This window comes from Plecotus auritus (genome assembly GCF_963455305.1).
Source record: "Plecotus auritus genome assembly, chromosome: 3".
Taxonomy (NCBI): Eukaryota; Metazoa; Chordata; class Mammalia; order Chiroptera; family Vespertilionidae; genus Plecotus; species Plecotus auritus.
In genome coordinates, this window is record NC_137772.1 from 172,779,957 (window position 1) to 172,802,314 (window position 22,358).

A 22,358-nucleotide genomic window follows, 5' to 3' on the forward strand; every position below is an offset into this window, starting at 1 on the left:
TAAGTATTTTATCCTTGAGAGAGAACATACCTGCCTATTCTCGGAAGGTTTATTAGTTTACCATTGCCTAATTAACAGGGACACTGTTCCTCCTTTCTTGCTGTCTAACATGTTGAACTGCAGGAGTTACTGCATATGTGATATGGTTTAATGGCTTAGGAATTTGGAAGGTCATATTTCCTGCTGATGTTGTATTCGGCCCTATAATATTTTTACAAAAGCTTCTCTTTAGGGGACTGAACAGCTCTTTGGTTTCAATATAAACTCACTCTTTCCCTAGGACAGTGGTCGGCAAATTCATTAGTCAACAGAGCCAAATATCAATAGTACAACGATGGAAATTTCTTTTGAGAGCCAAATTTTTTAAAATTAAACTTCTAACGCCACTTCTTCAAAATAGACTCGCCCAGGCCGTGGTATTTTGTGGAAGAGCCACACTCAAGGGGCCAAAGAGCCGCAAGTGGCTCGCAAGCCACAGTTTGCCGACCACTGCCCTAGGAGGTAGGTGGTGGGGATTTATTTGGCCCATTTTAGTGATTCTGGGATTAGATTGAAAATTTATTTACTCAAGATCACACTTGGCAAGTTAATCACAGAATCAGAACACTGTTCTAATTCCTTGGCATTTATTTTCATATACCAGTTAAAAAAAATTTTTAGTTTCCACTAAAGCAAGTCTTTTTTTAAAGGGGTTTATCAGGCCATTGCTAGCAAAAAAAAAAAAAAGACCGGTCTTGGCATGGAGTCTAAACCACCAGCAGCATGGCTAGGTAGGAGAGACAACATGTCTGTTGTCCTGGAGTTTTGCAAGCATTTTTATACATCAGGGAGAAGAAAGATGTAATTTTTCTGAAAGGGTTTACGTTAGCTATAGACAAAGGGGATGGGAGAAGGTAAAACAGGACTGGTTCTGGGATGGGCACAGTAGAGTCCTTAAGGAAGAAATGTCTCCTCTTGTGATCAGCTGTGGACAGTAGATTGGAAACTTTGTGTGTAAAATAAGATGCGAAGGTTCCTGGGATTCTGTTGCACCTGGCTTTTCCCTTTTGGATAAACACAGAAATAACCACCTGGAAATTAATACTAAATTCCAACGGATACATAGGAAATGTGAGAAGTTTTTTCTCAGACTTGGTCCACAACTATAATGTTCTCTTTCTCTAACTCTGGTTGCTGTAATTTTAATTTAGAACATCTTGGAATATTTTTCTTGCCATCCCTTAGCTGCAAAGTTAAAAAAAAAAGTTAGGAAAAGTTAAAAAAGTCAACTTTTCTCAGATATCATGATGGGTTCATTCAAAGTTGAGAAAATCTGAGTTGAAAACTTGTCTTTGCTGTCATACCCTATAATTTCTTCTGTTTGATAACCAAAATAATCACCATTCTCTGCTTTTTCCTCAGGTTGATTTTTTTTTTTTTTAATTGTTTCTTCTTTATTACTGTCCTACAGCAGCCACTTCTGGCTCTAAAGACAAGTATCTATAAAGCAGAGCCGGGTTTTGGAGCTCTCTAAAATGTTCTTTAGGACCAGGAGAAATGCAAATTTATGGGACTGCAGGTTTCTAAGTATTTTTTCTTTGTCTCAGTCCTTTTCTCAAGTATAGGGATTATTGATATCTATATAATTTTTAGTTATATATATTTTGGATGGGTAGTAATTATTTTAAAATTTGCTATATAGCATTACAAGAACAACGAATGAGAAGCGGTTTTAACAGTAATGATTGGGGTTGGACTGCTCTCTTTTAAAAAGTACTTAAGGATTAAGTATTTTTTCTATCTATAATTTCAGTTGAAAAGTTCTTCGGTAGTGCTTCAAGGATCTGGGTTCTGTTTCTGTATCTAGTAATCTATCAAAGAAGGATAGTCATATAGTATCCCAAATACTCTCCTTCCAATTTTTGTGTTATCTACCCCCCCCCCAAGCAATTTTAATTAACTGTTCAGTGACAGATGGTAAAAGAGGCCCTGTGTAAAGTGCTTCTGGTGGGCTGGATTAGGGGATGGGTGGTTTGCACTGATTCTGTTGTAGAGGAACCTAGCCTTTCCCTTCCCCCTTCCAGTTGAGCTATAATCCTGTTAGATGATCTTAAAATGCTATTAATTCCCAGTGGTTTTAGGAATAAGCACAAGTTTTGGATTTAAAACCCAAGAACCAGTTCCCTTGAGCTCTTGAGGCCAAGGTAGGTACCTTCCAATTTCTTCGCCCAGTCTTCACTGAAAAGGAAAGTTAAGGCTTTTAACTTTTCAGTTTGCCTCTCCCCCTCTTAGTCTAGTACTGCTGCCAGTTGCCATGGCAACGGACTGGGACAGCTGCGCAGTGGCGCCCAGGCAGCTGGGTGGGGGCGGGGAGCTGCCAGCCCGCCAAGCCCCAGATCTGGGAGGGGAGGCCCTCCTGTTAGCCCAGAGGGAAAGAAAGAAGTGGGGCGATCCGGTAGGTAAAGGAGAGAACCCTCTTTCATATGCTCCCTCTGGGGAGCCCCTTCTGCATGAATTTATAAAGGGAGATTTTCCCCTTTTCTCCCTCAAACTGAAGAACACATATGTAAATCCTTGTTTTTCCTCGTGAGGCTGGAGAGGCCATGGCCACAATGCTTAACTGCATGCATCTAACCCAGGGCTGGTTTTAACCCCAGCGCTCTGAACTAAACTGCTCAGCTCCCGGAAATTCCAAGGTGAGTGGGGGTGGGGTGGGGTACTCTCCCAGGAATATGACATTTCCTGTCTCTGGTGAGGTCGGAGGCTATTTTAATTTTAAATAAATCAAATCAGATTTTTTTTTCTTGAAGCTGAAAAATTATTTTGAAGCCCCATACTTACATTCTCCCGACCACCTCCTCTTCCAAATAAAGTATTTCAATGAAAACTTAGTTTTATTACAGGACAGTAATGGGTACGGACAGTTTTTTTTTGGTGGGCAGACCTATTGCTAGCAAGTTCTGAAGATACAGTGTCCAACTATTTACTCTTGGAATAATTCCTTAAATTTTGCTATTTGAAGTAAATTAAATGCAACTTTTTATGCTACTTGGCCTGAACAAAATTCTGAGATTAGTAGTGACCTTCCCTAATTCTGGGAATGGTCTGGTCAAGATGGAAATATTTTTATAGAGATTGCTGAAAAAAATCTTTAAAGATAAATATGGAGTTCAGCTAAGAAAACAATTCCTGCTAATTTATAATCCAGACTGTAGGCACCATTTAACATGGTTAAAGAAGTATCCTTAAAAATGATTATGGTAACAACGTGGGAATTTAAAAAAACTAGGTTCTCTGTTGAGTACCCCCTGGTTGTGCATATTTCTGAGCTTAACTCAATTTCCATTTGTGTTGCCTTCAGCTTTCCTTGGGCCAATGAATGGTTCCTCTGTGTTTTGAGGCTTCATGTTGATGTGAGTCTGGGGCCAGACTTCTCTTTCCTCCTCCTCTTTCTTTGGCCTGAAGCCAACTCCAGAGGAGAGGTACCTCCTTAACTATTTGTATTAGTTGAGCGTTGAGAATTACTGAGCAATCCAATGACTAATTTTGATTTTTAGGACTAAAAATTTTTTTCTCCTCCCTGCCTCCCTCCCATCCCCAAATGCAAAAGGAGGCGTAGTGTGTTTGAGATGTCAGTCTTGCTATTGTGATCTGATGGATGCCCTGAAGAGACAAGCTCAATTTGTTTAAGGGAAATGTACCGAGTCACTGAAAATGTGGTGAAAGATGCCTGCGCAGGCCTTTTTTTGTGCTGCTAAGAGACTGACCAGTTAAGATGCTCAGAGCAGAAAGTTACATTTTGGTGGCTTTTCTTTTTTCAGTTTTATAAAGAACCTTATTTGCTATAGAGGGAAAGGTTCTAGCTATCGTGATTCTTTTAACTGCAGGTTTTCCACATTTCTATTTTAGTTTCTGGCTTGTAAACAATTACAGAAGTAGCCAGGAGAGACATACCACACTACTTGTCTTTTGGAATCTGAAATTAGAGGAGTTAGACAATTGTACAATCTACTTTTGGTCCTGTTAGTTGAAGAGAAAGTTGTGGTTGGGAAAATGGGGATTAGACCCATTTTTTATTAAATTCTTAGGATTCATATGTAGAATGCTTCAAGGCCCGAGAGAAGGGTAACTGGCAGTTGTGTTATAACCTTTGTATCTCATCAAGAAGAGACAGAAACTTGTCCCGGCCTATGCTTTCTCTGCTCCCCTGTGCTCAGTTGTAATGGGAGTCTAGCATAAAGCACAGCAGTTCTCTCTCAGTTTAGGAGGGCCTCCCTGAGGATAGGGCTGGCTTTTAAAGGATGAGAAACCTGGCTGGGTGGCTCGGTAGGTTGGAGCATTGTCCTATGCACCAAAAATATTTCAGGCTCGATTCCCTGTCAGGGCACATACCTAGGTTGTGGTTTGATCCCTGGGAAGGGTATAGGAAACAATCAAATGTTGATGTTTTGGTTTTTTAAAATGTTTTTATTGATTTCAGAGAGAGGAGGGGAGAAGAAGAGCGAGATAGAAACATCAATGATGAGAGAGAATCATTGGTCAGCTGCTTCCTGCAGGCCCCCTACTGGGGATTGAGCCTGCAACCCCGGGCATGTGTCCTAATGGAGAATTGAACCATGACCTGGTTCATGGGTTGATGCTCAACAACTGAGCCACACTGGCCTTGCGACTAGTTGATGTTTCTTTCTCTATCTCACCCCCTTCCCCTCTCTCTAAAATCAATAAACATATCCTCAGATAAGGATTTTAAAAAAGAAGAGACAAGTTTTAACTCCTCACATGGATTCTGACCATTATGTCCTTCCATTTGCAGGAACCTAGTGGCCTTAGTCCTTCAGGTGGAACAGCGTGCGACATGGGAAAGAAAACCAAGCGAACAGCTGACAGTTCTTCTTCAGAGGATGAGGAGGAATACGTCGTGGAGAAGGTGCTAGATAGGCGTGTGGTTAAGGGGCAAGTGGAATATCTACTGAAGTGGAAAGGCTTTTCTGAGTAAGTGCCTTCTCTTAGGCCTTAGGACTCTGCACAGATAGAAACCTTTGGTTTATTTCCCCATGAACCACCACCATTTTGTCTTTTTCTTTCTCCACCCCACCTGCACTCCTTTCCTAAGAGTCAGAAGACGCAGCAATAAACTAAATAAAGTCTTCCCCTTCTTTGGAGCTGGTATTCTAATGATAATGCTTTTGAGAGGCAGTATAATGAATTTGTTAGGAACGTAGACTTGGGAGCCAGGATGCCTGGGTTCAGATTCTTATGCCACCACTTACAATGATATGAGCTGGGTGACGTTGGTTAAGTTCCTTAATTTTTTTTTTTCTTCTCAGTAAAATAGGGTTAAGAAATAATACTTGTAATAGAGATGTTGGGTAGATATACAGAGCCTGACACATAAACTCAGTGTAAGTAGAAACTGTTGCTGTTACTATTCTTTTGGATATAACTAAGCTAAAATACATACATTAAAAAAATAGTCATCGTCATGGATCCTATAGCTTTCCAAAATGATCCTTGGATCTCAGAACTGTCCTAGGATGAAGCACTTATCTTTCTTTTTTATTTTTTTAATGTTCCTTGCAGTTCTACTGTTACTTGATTTTTTTTTTTTAATATATTTTATTGATTTTTTACAGAGAGGAAGGAAGAGGGATAGAGAGTTAGAAACATCTATGAGAGAGAAACATCGATCAGCTGCCTCTTGCACACCCCCTACTGGGGATGTGCCCGCAACCAAGTTACGTGCCCTTGACCGGAATCGAACCTGGGACCTTTCAGTCCACAGGCCGACGCTCTATCCACTGAGCCAAACCGGTTTTGGCTGTTACTTGATTTTTAAAAAATTGATTTTAGAGAGAGAAAGGGGAGCACCGATTTGTTATTCTACTTATTTATGCATTCATTGGTTGTATGTGCCCTAACTGGGGATTACACCTATAACCTTGGCATATTGGGATGATGATCTATGTGCCCTAACTGGGGATTACACCTATAACCTTGGCATATTGGGATGATGATCTAACCAACTGAGCTAAAGCACTTATCACAATGATACTTAAATATGAGGCCACAGTCCCATGTGTTGGCCCCTCACCACACCCCCGCCCCCAAGTATTTATTTTTGAAAATTTCAGACATACAGTGAGTTCAAATAAATCGAGTGAACACTCAGATACATAACATCTAGTTTCTATAATTAACATTTTTTATAAAGTTAAAAAAAGTTTTTTTTTAATTCAGAGAGGGAGGGAGAGGGAGATAGAAACATCAGTGATGAGATAGAATCATTGATCGGCTGCCTCCTGCACGCCCCCCACTGGGGATCGAGCCCACAACCTGGGAACGTGCCCTTGACCAAAATGAAACCTGGGACCCTTTAGTTCACAGGCCGATGCTCTGAGCCAAACCAGTCAGGGCAACTACAATAAACATTTTAATGGAACCTATCCATTTATTCCTTTACCTATCATTCTATTTTAAAAAAATGCCCATATTCCCAGCTGGCGTTGAGTGCCAACCTATGAACCAGAAGGTCATAGTTTGGGGCACATGCCCGGGTTGCAGGCTCAATCCCCAATGGGAGGCATGCAGAGGCAGCCTATTGATGATTCTTCTCATCATTGATGTTTCTATCTCTCCCTTTCCCTTCTTCTCTGAAATCAATAAAAATATATTTTAAAAAAGAAAAATACCCAGTTAGAAACTTTCTTTTTAAGTCAGCTTTAAGGATGATACTAAAGTGATGGCCAGAATGCCTGTTAGGCAGTAACTGGTTTTATGCTGAAGTACTAAAGTAGGTTATTCTTTACTTTGGAATAAATAGAACTAAATACATTGAAGCATAGAAGTAGTAGCTTGAAAGGTGAAATGTGTGAAGCTATGTAATCATTAGGCATTTTGCCTCAATTGCTGGTTAATTCTTTTCTCAGGATGCCTGATAACAAAGAATAGATTTCTCAGAACTCCAGTGAACTGATAGGAGATGGTTTAGACTCCTTAGGGTGGTAATATCCAGTAGAAATATAATGCAAGCCACCTGTGTAATTTTAAATATTTTGGTGGCCACATAAAAGAAAAGTGAAATTAATTTTAATAATATATTTTATTTAATACAATATAACAAAATGCTATTTCAACAATAATTTTAAAATTGAGATGTTTTACATTATTTTTTCATATGAAGTCTTCAAAATCTGATGTATATTTTACATTTTATAGCACAAAGTTCAGGTTAGTCACGTTTCAAGTGGTCAGTAGTCACATGTGACTAGTAGCTACCTTATTGAACATCACAGCTTAAAGTGTAAGACTTAAATATACTAAAAGATTCAATGTTTTCACGTACCTTTGGACAAAGCTATGAATCAGGAGCCTTTGGAACATAAGGTTATTACATGAATCAAAGTTTCTTATCTTGAGCACTGTTTTAAGTGGGATAGTTTGTGCATTATAGGATGCTTAGCATCTCTATCACATAGAGCGCTATAAAGGTAGGTAACACAACAATCAGAATATACCCTTCATATTTCTAAAGAAAGGCAGAAAAGGAAAAGACAAGGCTTGGGTTAGACAGATTAAGCATTTGTCCTTTGTCAGAAATGCCCAGGATTTTATTAAAGACTGGAATTTTGCCCCTTCAGCATTGTCTACAACTAAATGCCTACTGCTTACAAGGCAGTGGTCAGATTCTTCCTTGGTTGATGTAGAAACAGCATTATCAATATGGTAGGAAAAGGGATAATCCCATTATAGGACTGGCCTTTCATGCCGTGAACAGAGACTCTCCTACCCCTACATCAAGTGTTGGCATGCCTCTTGATTTTGGTACATTAATTTTCTTCTGGGATAGTCAACTATATGGTCTATGGATATGGGGAAGGCTATTGTGTACAGAATCTTTTTTGGATGAAAAGGGGCTATGAATGAGTGCCTTTTCTAGTTTTAACTTAAATGATTTAAAAGTAAATTTTGTCTCATTGTTGTTGTTTTTTTAATTAGAAATACTCATGTCTTTGTCATTAATAGCAGCCACAGATATTTCTGTGTCATGTTAAAGTTGTTGCAAATGTATTTTTTAAAATACATTTTTTTAATTTATTTCAGAGAGAAGGGAGAAGGAGAGAGAGATAGAAACATCAATGATGAGAAAGAATCATTGATTGGCTACCTCCTACACACCCCACACTGGGAATCAAGCCTACAATCTAGGCATGTGCCCTGACTGAGAATTTATTTATTTTCAAATTTTTATTAAGGTATTATATGTGTACATATCTTACCATTGCCCCCCTCCCACCCCACTCCCATACCTGCCCTCACCCCCCTGACTGAGAATTTAAACATGACCTCTTGGTTCATAGATCGACACTCAACTACTGAGCCACATCACTGCAAAAAGTTGTTTTAAGTCTAGAGAAATATCTCAAATTTTTTCATCATTCTGCTTCTTACCTGAGTCAAGTTATGTCATGTGTTCAAACCATTCCTACCTAAAAATACCTTATTTTAAAAACAATAAAATATCAAAAATGGATATTACATAAAATAAAAATGTTCCCAAGTCAATGAAGGTATTGTAGGAACTGCTTCTCTGATATATTTACAGATATATCTTAATATAAACTAGTCCTTTCTATATAACCCAATAGGACTCCCTTGCTCCAAGTTTAATTAGACCCAATTATTCAGTTTGGGTTTATTTATTTTGCTTATTAATATAATAATATATATATTTAAATATATTTTTATTGATTTCAGAGAGGAAGGAAGAGTGAGAGATATAGAAACAACCATGATGAGAGAGAATCATGGATCGGCTGCCTCCTGCAAGTCCCCCACTGGGGATCGAGCCCATAACTCAGGCATGTGCCCTTGACTAGAACTGAACCCAGGACCTTTCAGTTTGCAGGCCAACGCTCTGTCCACTGAGCCAAACCAGCTAGGGCTATAATAATATATTTTTGACTGACTAGTAACAGTAGACTTGAATCTAGACCATTGAATTAATGCACTCCATTTCCTACTTCTGAGTCTTATAGTTTGTCTATATTCTAATGATTGAAACTGCCTTTTTTCTGAATAACGATTTCCAATCCTTCAATAATTTTGTTGACATTTCTTCAAGATACAAGTAACATATTTAAACGGGGGGGGTGTGTGTGTGTCTGTGTGATTTATTAGATTGTCCTCTCACAATTTGCACAGATGATTATATGTGTGAAATCACATTATTTTGCTACTTATAGAGTTCATATTTGAGTTTTTAACACCTTTATTGAGGTATCATTTACAGTCTGTAAAAGTCATTCATTGAAAATGTATGATTCATGAATTTTTTATTTAGCAAATTTATAGTTATGTAACCATCCCCACACTCCAATTTTAGAAAATTTTCATAACCTCTCCAAATTTCCATGAGCCCATATCTAGTTAATCCCAAGACCCAGACGCCAGTATCAGGGAACCACTGATCTGCTTTCTTTTAAATGTCTCTCAAGTTGTCTTTCCTAGACATTTCATACAAATGAAATCAGACAATATATAGTCTTTTGCATCTGGTTTCTTTCACTTAGATAATGTTTTGTTCTTCCATGTTGTAGCGTGTATTAATTAGTATTGTGTTCCTTTTTGCTGTTGGATAGAAGTCCATTGTATAGATACACCAGATTTTGTTTATCCATTCACCAGTTCATGGACATTTGAATTGTCTTTAACTTTTGGCTATTAAAATGCTGTTATAAATAATTGTGTATAAGTTTTTTTGTGGGTATATAATTTTTCATTTTTCTTGGATAGATTCCTAGGATTAAATTTGTTCCTTTAAGTGTAGGGTCTCTTTCCCTTTTGTCTACTTGTCCTTTTTAAACTAAGGCATTAGATCCCGCCCCGCCCCTTCCCCCCTCCCCGCCCCCCCGCCCTTCTAATTCTTTTCTCTGTTCTTCTTGCTCAGGGAGCACAATACTTGGGAACCTGAGAAAAATTTGGATTGCCCTGAGCTAATTTCTGAGTTTATGAAAAAGTATAAGAAGATGAAGGAGGGTGAAAATAACAAACCCAGGGAGAAGTCAGAAACTAACAAGAGGAAATCTAGTTTCTCAAACAGTACTGATGATATCAAATCCAAAAAAAAGAGAGAGGTAAGTTTTCTTTCCCCCTTTTCCCACAGACCATTCTTTTGCCACCCCCGTGCTCCCCCCACCCCCCAAAGGAGGTTTATTTTGTTTATTTCTGTTCTAAGGATGGCCTTCAAGGTAAAATTGTTGAACAAAAGAGCTTCCAGGGAGGTATGTTGATTAACTACAGCGCCCCCTCCTGGCTGAATGAGAAATGTAATACATGTACACTGAATTATATTAAGGTGGCAAAATTAAATCCCTATAAAACATTCAGCCACTCTTCGTCTTCTCCAAAGAAAGCTAAGCTGTCTTAGAGAGGAAGGGTTTTTGGTGAATTTTAAGAATAGAAAAGGGCTTTAAAACATTTACCGCTTTACTTCCTTTTTTCTTTTGTTCCAAAGATAGCCCCTTATTTTCAATCCTTTATATTCTTTCATTTTTTTCATTGAGATGAAATTCACATATATACAATTAACCATTTTGAAGTGTATAGTTCATTGACATGTATATTCTCTTTTGATCTTATTTTTATGTGCTTTACATAAGAAGTTAATTTCATATATATTTTTTTTAATCCTTGCTCACTCAAGGACATGTTTTTTTTTTGTTTTTTTTTTTTTTGTTTTTTTAGAGAGAGAAGAGAAGGGGGGAGGGAGGGAGGGAGAGACATCAATATAAGAGAGAAACATCGATTGGCTGCACCTTGACTTGGGCCAGGGATCAAACCCACAACGTAGGTATGTGCCCCAAACGGGAACTGAACCCATGACCTTTTGGTGCATGAAATGATGCTCCAGCCATTGAGCCACACTGTCCAGGGCTTCATCTCTTATTGAAATATTTTTATTTTTCAGTTTGGAAAGTCTGTTTATAAAATTTTGGTTTTATTTAGCTGCTTTAGATCTCAAGTTACCAGCATGAACAGTGTTATTGCCTCTTTTTTCATCTATATCTTTTCCATCAGTGCACACACACACATACATATATATATATATATATATATATATATATATATATATATATGCCCCCTTCAAGCTTCCACTCCTTTCCTTTATTTCAAGGTCGCGAAGCGTTTTGTGGTGAAGGATGTATCATACCCTTAAAGTTTAATAAAATAAAAGCATAAGTCTGCTTCTGAATCTTCTAGCATCACTGTCATAAGCATCCCTATTTATCTTCATTCTACTTGGATTCCTGTCTTTCTAGAGCATTAGTTCTCAGCTCTGGCTGTACATTAGAACCATGGGGGTGTGGGGAGTGTGCTTTTAAAAACCTCCAGAGCCAAAAATGTACCCCAGACCAATTAAATTCAATTTCTATGGGTTGGATCTGGTCTCTATAGGAGAGAAAATGGGAGACCAGCTTTCCCAAAAGAATTGTTAGAAGAGTGAAAGATTGGAGGCTGCAAGTGAAAAAGGACTCTGGGTTTGTGTCTCTCTCCTTATTTGTTTCCCTCATTGATTTTATTTTTACCTTATTTTTAAAACTGCTCTATTCTGGTGAGATGTGTATATCATTATAATAAACTGCTGATAAAGAATTTAAGAATGCCTTTCCTTCTCTAAGCTAAGATTTTGTTGTTTTTTCTTTTCTTTTTAAAATTTATTGGGGTAACATTGATTAATATATACATTTCAGGTGTACACTTATAATACCTTTTTTTTTTTTTAATTAATCCTTTGTATTCTGGCTTTTGTTATTTGACTAATTCTCCAGCTAAGTAAAGAGACCAAAAAACAACACAGCGTAAGACTTCTGACTAGCCATTTGTGACATGTAGTGTTTATATCCTCAACCTAAGGTTTCTTTCTTTTTAAAAAGGAACAATGTGGCTTAGAGCTACTGGCCACAGCAGAGTTTTGTTCCTAGGCCAGGTTCTGATGCTGCTGACCTTGAAAACAATCCCCACTCATCCCTTATATTGTAATGTTCATCTGGGGCCCCGACAGCATTCTCAACAGTGCTGGTGATTGTCATCTAGGCAGCTAGGAAGATAGGTGATTGTAAGTTTTAAGGTACAGGAGGGGGTTGCCTTTCTTTCTTTAGACTACCGCAGAAAAAATTTGTTAGTCGGCATTATGCCTGATTTAAGATTACTGCCTGTGTGATGATTTTTGTATTTTCCTCGCCTCGTCACCTATTCAGCAGCTTGAACATTTTTCTTCTCCCTCCCTCCCTATATGGCAAACTGTTTTCAGCTGCCAGCTATGATTTACGACTCAGTTCATGTGCCAGCATTCCAGCTGTGAGCATCTGTGTGCACATCTGGGAACCTCCTCCCCTTAAGAGCTCCCCCAAAAGGCTATGTTTTTGAGTCAGTGTCTCCCTTGATCCATGCATGGAATTTCCTTACCAGTGTGGGTTCTGGTATCTTTGGGGACCACCTGGACCCTGAATGTTTGTATGTCTCAGAAGAGAGCAAGGGAGGTGAATGTCAGATCAAAGAGATTTTATGAAAATCAGACATCAGATGTGAGTTCATTTGTGCAGTCTTTATCTTCCATAATAAGGTTTTTAAAATCACTTGCTTTGTGCCCTGTGGGTGTGGCTTAGTTGTTTGGAACATCATTTTGTACAGCAAAAAGTGTCAGGTTCGATTCCCAGTCAGGGCACATACCCAGGTTTTGGGTTTGATCCCAGTCGGGATGCATGCAGGAGGCAAACAATTGATGTTTCTCTCTCTACCCCTTCTTCTCTCTGAAACAAACAACAAAATTAAAAATTACCTGCTTTGCATAAAATTTTGCCATCTTGTTCTCACCAGTGCCATCAGACCTGAATCAGACCCTGAACTCCTTACCTAGATTGCATTCTGGCCAAATTTGAATACTCTCCTAGAGAATAATCAATTTGTTTGTTTTTAGTCACTGTCCAGTTCTGTTCTCTAATGCTAATGACTCATCCACATCAGGAGCGGATAGGCACAGACCAGGGCCTCTTCTCCAAGAGCATGGGTAATGCAGTGTGTGAACTCTGAAAGAAATTTGTTGTTTTATGGTACTTCCTTGAATCATTCGTACCTCTGTTCTTTCATAAATATGGATGACTTTGTGAAAAGAAGTATTAAAAATAATTGGTCAGTGTTAAAGTAAACGAAAAGTCTGAAAAAGTAAAGATTGAGAGAGGTAGTATACTTGAAGTTTATAATACAAAAGAGGGTTTAGTTTGGGTAAACATGGACTTCTTTATCATCTCAGAAGCAATTGATATCATTAAGGAGATTGGATTAGAGGAGCTCCCAGATGATGACTCCAGGATGTTTTAAGGGATATTAAAGAGTTTTAGGGGCCACTCCTAATCTTGAAGGAATACTGGAGGGACAACAGCATCTTCTTGCAAAAGTATCTTTTGGCATCACTGTCACTAGGTGACCCAGTATTGTATTTCTTAAATTTTAAGAATTTTATTACAAAAATGTTATCTGGTGATATTAAATTAGGTGGTGCTTTGCTAAGCTGAGAAATAGGTGTTAACTTTTTCCCAACTGTAACTTTTCTTCATCTTCTATTTATAGCAAAGCAATGATATTGCTCGGGGCTTTGAGAGAGGACTGGAACCAGAAAAGATCATTGGGGCGACAGATTCCTGTGGCGATTTAATGTTCCTAATGAAATGGTGAGAGTGATTGGATATTACTCTACAATTGTGGGGTTTCTTTTGCCAGCAACTTGAGTTTGTATGGAAGATAGGGAGGGAAGACTGAGTATTTCCCAACCAAAAATTTTGATTGTCAAGGACCTTTAATTGACACCAACTATCTGTATTAAAGGAGAATTATGGTTTGGAATGAATTAAAGACATTCTCAAGATTTGGTATTAAGCCAAATTATATTAGCCCACAAAAGGGTAGATTTGAGGTAGGAAACGTATAAACATGACCTAACCACTGTTTTTTTACACAGTTCTGAATCATTTACCGTTAAACCATGAGCCTGTGGCCATGGGATAGGAGTGAGTGGGCTTTCTGCCATCACTGAGGACCAAGACCACTGAATAATGCCTAAAAGAGAAAAATAATCTGAACAAAAAGCATTAAGGATAATACCGGCCAAATCACAAGTTATTTCATCCGGTGGAGGGAATGGCTCTTAGAGGAAAGTGTAGTTACTTCCCCTCAGTTTGGTTTCTAAAAGACAGGGTGTTTTATGGTCTGGCCCCCACTATCTCCCGTATCCAAGTGCACTGAGCTTATGATTTAGGCTTGCTCTCTAAATAGAGGGTTTGTTCTCTGGTGCCACTTAGGAAGCTAATTACCTTAAATGTTGTATAATCAAAAGGTGTAACATTTTATTTGGTCCTGGGATGGGGCCAGCCTGCCTGCCAGGGATGATCCCCTACGAAGTTCCTGGGTTCTTCTTTTCTCTAAGCAGCAATTTGGCCTTTTTGTTGTGGTTGTTCTTAATCCTCACCCGAGGATATTTTCTTCATTGATTTTTAGAAGGGAGGGAGAGAGACAGAGAAAAACATCCATGTGAGAGAGACCTATTGATTGGTTGCCTCCTGCTCTTGCCCCAAACAGCGCTGGGGATCAAGCCTGCCCTTGACCAGAATTGAACCCGTGACCTTTCAGTCTGAGGGCCAACGCTCTAACCACTGAGAAAAACCAGCTATTTGATCAAAATTTTGCTGGTTAATTACCCAAAGGCCTATTTTTTGAAGAGTCACTGTACTCTTCCAGAAGTAAGGAGCTGTGCTGACTGCTTTTCCACTGCATCGTATCTGCTACTTACGATTTATAGTCACATATTAACTAGCTCTTTGCACCACAGTCCAAATTTGATGTCTTCTCTAAGCCACGTGTTTTCCCCTCCTCTTCTCCCTCATAATACTTACCTCTGTGATTTAAACATTTCTGTTTTCTACACAAGGACAGAGTTCTCTTTACTCACATCTCAGTGGAATTTTGATTTATCGATTTTTTTTCTTCATTTGGAATCCTGGTTAAGGAACTTGCTATATTTTTGTTATATATTATAGTAGAACCTGTGTAACTTGGATAATTGAACTTTGCAGTTAATTCCTACATTTCATTTTAGTACTAGATTTTACATTTTTCCTACTCTGCCTTTTATAAATACTGTTGCTGACTTAAATTTCTGTTCTCTTATTGTTCCAATCCACAGTTATGGCTAAAAGGATAAAGAATGTTTAAAAGGCCCTAACCGGTTTAGCTCAGTGGATAGAGCGTCAGCCTGCGGACTGAAAGGTTCCAGGTTCGATTCCAGTCAAGGGCATGTACCTTGGTTGTGGGCACATCCCAGTAGGGGGTGTGTAGGAGGCAGCTGATAGATGTCTCTCTCTCATCGATGTTTCTAACTTTCTATTCCTTTCCCTTCCTCTCTGTAAAAAATCAATAAAATATATTTTTTTAAAAAAGGACACCAGATGAGGAGTGTTTAGGACACTTTCACTTAGATGATCCTGAAACTGGATTCATCACTTTATGCATAATCAGTAGGCGTGAATGTAGGTTTGATGGTGTGTTCCCGCACATGCTCATACATACAAATAAAAATTATGGGAACAGAATTTATATAATTTTAGCCTTTTTATTAAACCTGCTATTTCCCAACTAAATTCTAGCTGTGAAGATTTCTGTTTTTGTCTGATGTAGTAGTTAAATGATATTCACTAATGTAATAGTTAGTAATACAGTCATCCTCCCTTATCTGTGGTGGATACATTCCAACCTATCCCCCCTTCTGGCCCACTGGATGCCTGAAAACTGCTGATAGTATGGAACCCTATATGTACTATGTTTTTTTTCTGTACATTCATACCTATGATAGAGTTAAATTTATAAATTAGGCACAGTAAGAGGTTAACAACAATAACTAATGATAAAATAGAACAGTGTACTGTAATCAAATTTATGTGCTCTTTCTCTCTCAAGCTATTTTTATTGATTTCAGAGAGGAAGGGAGAAGGAGAGAGAGTTAGAAACAATGATGATGAGAGAGAATCATTGATTGGCTGCCTCCTGCACACATCCCCTTTTCTCCCCCTCAACTGGGAACTGAGCCTGGAACCTGGGCATGTGCCCTGACCGTGAATCGAACCATGACCTCCTGGTTCATAGGTCGATGCTCAATCACTTAACCACACTGGCCGGGCTCAAGATACCTTTATGTATAGCGTGGATACACTGGACAAAGGGATGATTTTAAATCCTAGGCAGGCTGGCACAAAATTTCATCATGCTACTCAATGGCACACAATTTAAACCTTGGGAATTATTTATTTCTGGAATTTTCCATTTAATATTTGTGGACCACTGTTGACCTTGGGTAACCAACTGCAGAAAGTGAAACTACAAATAAGAGGGGACTACCATCATTTAATTAATTTATTTAAATTTCTCCTTGAAAATATTGAATTAGACCCCAATAAATTTAATAAACATTTTAAAAAGAAAACGTTGAACTGGTAGGGTTCTTCTCATTTTGAAATCAGGATGAAGAGGAAATTAAGTTAGTTAAACCCAGCAAATGACAGGAACCTATATTTGGACAGACTTTCAATCTTACTTCCTCTTCTCTTAAGTCTCCTTCCTGTTCTTTCTCCCCAGGAAAGACACAGATGAAGCAGACCTGGTTCTTGCAAAAGAAGCTAATGTAAAATGTCCACAGATTGTGATAGCATTTTATGAAGAGAGACTGACGTGGCATGCATATCCTGAGGATGCGGAAAACAAAGAGAAAGAAACAGCAAAGAGCTAAAGAAGAGGATGGTCTCTGTCATTTCTCTGTACATAATACATTCACCTCCCTGCCTCCTCTCCCTCCTACCTACCCCCTTCTATCCTAAACACATTCATGCAAAAATGTGCTTATCACTGTGCTCCACGGGAGAAATGTTGGTATTGGTTTTCTTGTAACATAACGGATGGTCTGATTCATGATTAGTGTCTCTCTGTGAAGACCAGGCATTTGCATACTGTGTGTAAAATTCCCACATTTTTTTCCTTTGCCCTGATCTCTTTCTTCTGCTCCCCTGTGACCTCAAGATGAATTTTAACTTTTTAATCACCTGAGAGTCTTGATCTTTTCGGGGTTGGTCACTTTTAGATTGGGGGATTTTGTTACAATGATGGTGAAATTTGGTTCTTAAAACATGTTGATGACCAGCTAGCCTTTGCTTGAGATCTTGGGATGGAAAAGATGTTGCCCGTCTTTTTTAAAAAGCCAATAGCAACTGCCTACCTGTTGGGGCTTTCCCAACCTCATTCAGCTCTACCCAGGAGAATACAGGGTTCCTGGTGTGGTCTTCTGGGCCACCCTCTGTTGTTCATCCGCACCCATCCTCCCAGACTAGCTCCATCCTTGGAGGACTTGAAATTTTACATTCAGATTTGTCAAGGCACTCCTTTTAGCCCCAGGACTTGTGGCTTTGTTTCTTAGCAATCCCCGATTCTGCTTCTGCAAGGTGGTGTAGTCTGTCATAAAGTGACAAGATTAATAACTGGAGCTTTTTAGCTGTTAGGACATGAAGATGATGGGGTAGGATACAGTTGTCTTTATTATTACATATGGCATATATGTATTGTTTCCTTCCATCCCTCACATTTGGACTATATATTTATGTAGGTGTGAGTGACTGCCTGGTGCTTGCTTGTGCCAAGGTGCTAGGCACCCTCCAACCCTGCCAACTTCTGTGGCCTCCCAAAGCATTCCTGTTAACCAAAGAGGCTTCAAACCTGATCCTCACTTCTCAGTGGACACAAGTTTCCCCTCTATGCCATTATTTTCAGTGAGGAATTCTTGGAGGGGAGCCATTGGCAACACTATCAGTTTTAAATATTCATAGTGTTTATAGTCATAAATGTCCTGCTTTGTTGACTCCTTGATTTGCCAAGAGTCCCCAGTGCTCTTCCTTTTTCCACTCTAAAACTCTTTGTATCTTCTTTTTAAAAATGTATTTCCATGGAAGACTATCACCTCAAAGGATGACAGGCCCTGACATTAACATGTTGACACAACCGTTTTCCTTTTAGCTTCCCCCTGTTTTGCCATTATATTGAGAGTTTATTTTTCTGAGAACCTGTCTGTCTGCTAAGAAATGCCCTACTTCTCTTTATTCTTTTTTTCTTTTGGGGGGAGGGGGTGGCTAAAAATTCAAGACTAAAAGTAAGGAAATAGCAGGGTTTTGAGCATCCTTGTCCTAGCCCAAAGCTGAGGGAATAAGAATAAATGCTTGAAATAGCCTTAACTCGAGTTCACCAGTCATCAAGGTTGTTTTGTTGTTGCTCTGATTTTTAAAACATAGCTGGCAGGAGTATTCAACCATTTCTAGATTATTTTGAATAATGAGGGGAATGAATAGATTGCTCTAGTCCACAAATGAACTGAGCTGAATAATATGCAAATCATATACCCATTCATAGCATTTGTTAACATTGCTTCCCTGCTTAGCTGCTGATGGAATTCTGTGAGCTTCTATAAATTATGTCAAAAATTATACTGCACAGTTGAAAAGACAGCTGTTGATGCAGTGACATGACAGACTGGAACAATGAAGATTTTGGTTTAAGTCATCCAGGAAAATCCTTCTGAATGGTAATGTGATTAGGTAAGAATTCAACCCATATCTCAAGTAGGTAGGAGTTTTATCTCCATCTTCCTTTACTCTCTTAAGGAATTAAAGGCCTAGATCAAGTGCTAGGTAATTGACAGTTACTGCTAACCTGAAGGGCATTCACAAGAAAGAGTGGTCAGGAAATTGATTTGTCATACAGATAATTAAGGATATCAATTAGGGTAGATAAGCATAGGAGTAGAGTGGGCCAGAGCCCCTGAGGAAGTGATCTGGGTCTCAGTTTGCAGGTGGAGAAAATGACCGCTTAACCATGTAGCCATTCATCAAAATTTGATTTTCTTTTTTTTTTTAAATATGCATTTTATTGATTTTTTTACAGAGAGGGAGGGAAAGGGATAGAGAGTTAGAAACATCGATGAGAAAGGAACATCGATCAGCTGTCTCCTGCACACCCCGTACTGGGGATGTGCCCACAACCAAGGTACATGCCTTGACTGGAATCAAACCCAGGACCCTTCAGTCCGCAGGCTGACGCTCTATCCACTGAGCCAAACTGGTTAAGGCAAAATCTGATTTGCTTTTGACAACCCCAGTATTATACATTCATTACCTTTTTGCTCATCTTTTTCTGTCCACAGTTTATTGAATCAAGGTCTTGTGCTGAGTACCACCAAAACAACTTTTGTTCTCTCCCTCTCCTGCCTGTCCACAGCTGTTTCTATAGAATGTAGGGATCCAGAAGCCAGTACTGCTTTCAGCCCTCAGCAGAAAGGAAACCAGATGCCTCCCTAGGCCCTAAGCTTTTTTTTTTTTTTTAAATGGTAGACACATACTTCTTTTTATATATATATATATATATATATATTTATTTATTTCAGAGAGGAAGGGAGAGGGATAGAAACATCAATGATGAGAGAGAATTATTGCTTGGCTGCCTCCGCATGCCCCCTACTGGGGATCAAGCCCGCAACCCAGGCATGTGCCCTTGGCTGGAATCAAACCTGGGACCCTTGAGTCCATAGGCCATGCTCTATCCACTGAGCCAAACCAGCTAGGGCCCTCAAGCTTTTCTTAATGTTGAGAAGCTATCCTGGCACTTGGAGAATTGCAACCTCAAACAGAAACTTGTTTTCGTGGGGTTTTCTCTTAGAAGAGTTAATAGCCATGGGCTAAGCACTCTTAAACATCTAGGTCTTGGATGCTCAGTATGTTTTTGCTGTGTTGAGTTCTTTCAAAACATCTTTCTAATGATTTCTTTAGTAATTAGCATTCAAGGATCTCCCTTTCACAGAATGTAGTAAAGCTTTGCCCAGCAGAGTCTACCAAGGCCAGTGTAGCCACTTTTCTGAGCTCTGGGCAGGACTGATACCCTCACATTAAGATCAACTGTTAGAAACATCAGCCCTGATGGAAGCACCCATTTTTAACCTGGAGAGAGCCAGGCAGTTTTTGTCTGCTCAAGGGAGCATTTGGACCTGTGGTGCTCTCTTAACACTCAAAGTCTGGATGGTCCTTGGCTGGGCCCCCCAGCCATATCTGTGTGTTACTTCTTGTTTTTTCATGAAAGGTTGGTCAGTTATTCTTAACTTTTGGTTCCTGTTCTGTAGCCACCCTGCCATCCATTTACTTTTACTTTAGATCATTTCATAGGGCCTTGGAGGAGGTGCTTGGGATTTTCTTCCTGTGATTTTGTTGGATCTGTGTTTAGGCCAGCTCGCCTAACATGCAGAGGGATCTGTTTTGGGTTTGAAATCACAGGCCTAAAATACTATTTTGCAATGACATGAGAACCCCAGGAAGGGTTATGTCATTGGATTTAAAATGTAGAAATTGTTTCTCACAAATCAGGTCAAAGGAAAAGCTTATTTTGCCCCCATGACTCCGTTCTTTTGGTTTAGATTTTTAGACTAAAAATTATAGTGTTGAGGTCTGTACCTTTGTAATCAGACCACCAAGCAAGCATACCTGTAGCAAAGCAGAAAAAGGAAAGGTCTGGACCCAGTGTATTCCAATTTCATGTTGGCTTTACCACTAATTGTAAAAGTTATGTTTTCAAAAACGGACTTTACCAGCCATGAATCCAAGAGCATATGCTAGGAATTGGGTACCTCTATTCAATTAATAGTGGCAGATTTGTATTTAGCCACCCATATCCAGCTACACTAGTGTATATCAATATTCATTCAACATTTTTTGGCCCAGGGGATACAAAGTTCAAAAATATGCACTTCCTGACTTCAAAGAACTGTCATGCTGGTGTGGGGTAAACTGACTATTAATAGTTCAGTGTAATAAATGCTTTAAGTGGATACACATTTCTGATTTGGGGGCAGAGACAACTGTTTATCAGTTTGTGGCCCTAAAGTAGGAGGCTAACAGTTGGTTGACATGTGGAAAAGACCTGTGACCTTGGATGAACTGAGTTAACTGGTCATAGATAGACCACAACAAGGGCTTGTTTTATTCCAGAAAATAAAAAGAACTGAAGGTTAGTTAGAAATGCTGCTATTACTGAAAGAGAACCACAGGTGAGTGGGGATTAAGAACCCCAGATTTTGATCCCTAATTTAGGCTCTTTGCCAAAGTAATTAATGGTATAGTTAATCCTTATTGTGAATAATATTAACTGTGTTGCAGATCCAGTTATGTGTTGCTATGTTACTGTGGGTTCTGTAACATTAATATTCCTCATGGACATTTTATCAGAGTTTCTCACACCTTTTTCATTTTCTCCTTTCTATTGGAGGAATTAACATGAGGCTGGCTTTAAGCCTAAAACAGGGACATATTTGACAATGACAGGAGATTTGCTAAAAAGAAGGCTTGGGGCACATCTGTTAACACCTGGGCATCTACTCTGGGCGGTGTAGTTTTATTCAACACTGCAAGATGGTGATTTCTAAGCAGAGACTTATCTAAATTATGTGGAAACCCATGAACATAGCCTGGAATTTTCTATTTAACCAGTTTGGGTGAGGCCTAGCCTTACTGAGTAACAGTCTGACCTTGAGAAATTGTTTAGTTCTGACCACAAGAAAAAGATACTTTTTTCTGCCTGGACAATTGAGAATTTAGAAGTCAGAATTCCCAAGAATTAGAATAACTCCTGGAAAATTAAAGTGTGAAGGGTTTTGGGATAGCTTCATAAAAACAATTCTAGTTTCTTTTTGCTTGCGCTGGATTTCTTAAATTTTAAACTACCTCATCTTGTCTTTTTAGAGTTACTTCGACTTATCATTGCCTCTACCATGCTTGACTTCGGCTGTTTTTAAGATGGATTTTTTCCTATTCATTGGCAGCATGTTCTCTCGCCTTTTTTTTTTTTTTTTTTTTTTTTTAAATATATTTTTTATTGATTTTTTACAGAGAGGAAGGAAGAGTGATAGATAGTCAGAAACATCGATGAGAGAGAAACATCGATCAGCTGCCTCCTGCACACCTCCCACTGGGGATGTGCCCACAGCCAAGGTACATGCCTTGACCGGAATCGAACCTGGGACCTTTCAGTCCGCAGGCTGACGCTCTATCCACTGAGCCAAACCGGTTTTGGCTTCTCTCGCCTTTTTATCCCAATCCTCATTTCACTTAACATATTGCTTCTCAGAGAAATGTTTTAAAATCTTGGTTTATGGGAAGAAAGTGATTCTCCAAATGCTATTTGTCTCAGATCAGTAGGAGAAGGAGTTAAAATAAGGAGGGGGCCGAGGGGAGGCGGGACAGAACTGCACTAGA

The 22,358-nt window shown here is 39.0% G+C and overlaps 1 protein-coding gene across 6 annotated transcripts in view; it reads left to right on the forward strand.

Annotated features, from left to right (window-relative positions):
- CBX5 (chromobox 5) overlaps positions 1 to 17,119 on the forward strand; it is a 31,031-nt gene extending 13,912 nt beyond the window's left edge. For 2 of the 6 annotated variants that reach the window (XM_080663075.1, XM_080663071.1), the window contains 5 exons: positions 3,341 to 3,461; positions 4,793 to 4,971; positions 9,926 to 10,112; positions 13,606 to 13,706; positions 16,660 to 17,119. In XM_080663075.1, the coding sequence (XP_080519201.1) occupies positions 4,835 to 4,971; positions 9,926 to 10,112; positions 13,606 to 13,706; positions 16,660 to 16,810 (576 nt within the window). In that variant the 5' untranslated portion in view covers positions 3,341 to 3,461; positions 4,793 to 4,834 and the 3' untranslated portion in view covers positions 16,811 to 17,119. Of the gene's footprint in view, positions 1 to 2,337; positions 2,676 to 3,340; positions 3,462 to 4,792; positions 4,972 to 9,925; positions 10,113 to 13,605; positions 13,707 to 16,659 lie in introns of those variants that run through there. The other 4 variants (XM_080663072.1, XM_080663073.1, XM_080663074.1 and 1 more) reach the window with 3 other exon arrangements.
- The last annotated feature ends 5,239 nt before the right edge of the window (positions 17,120 to 22,358 follow it).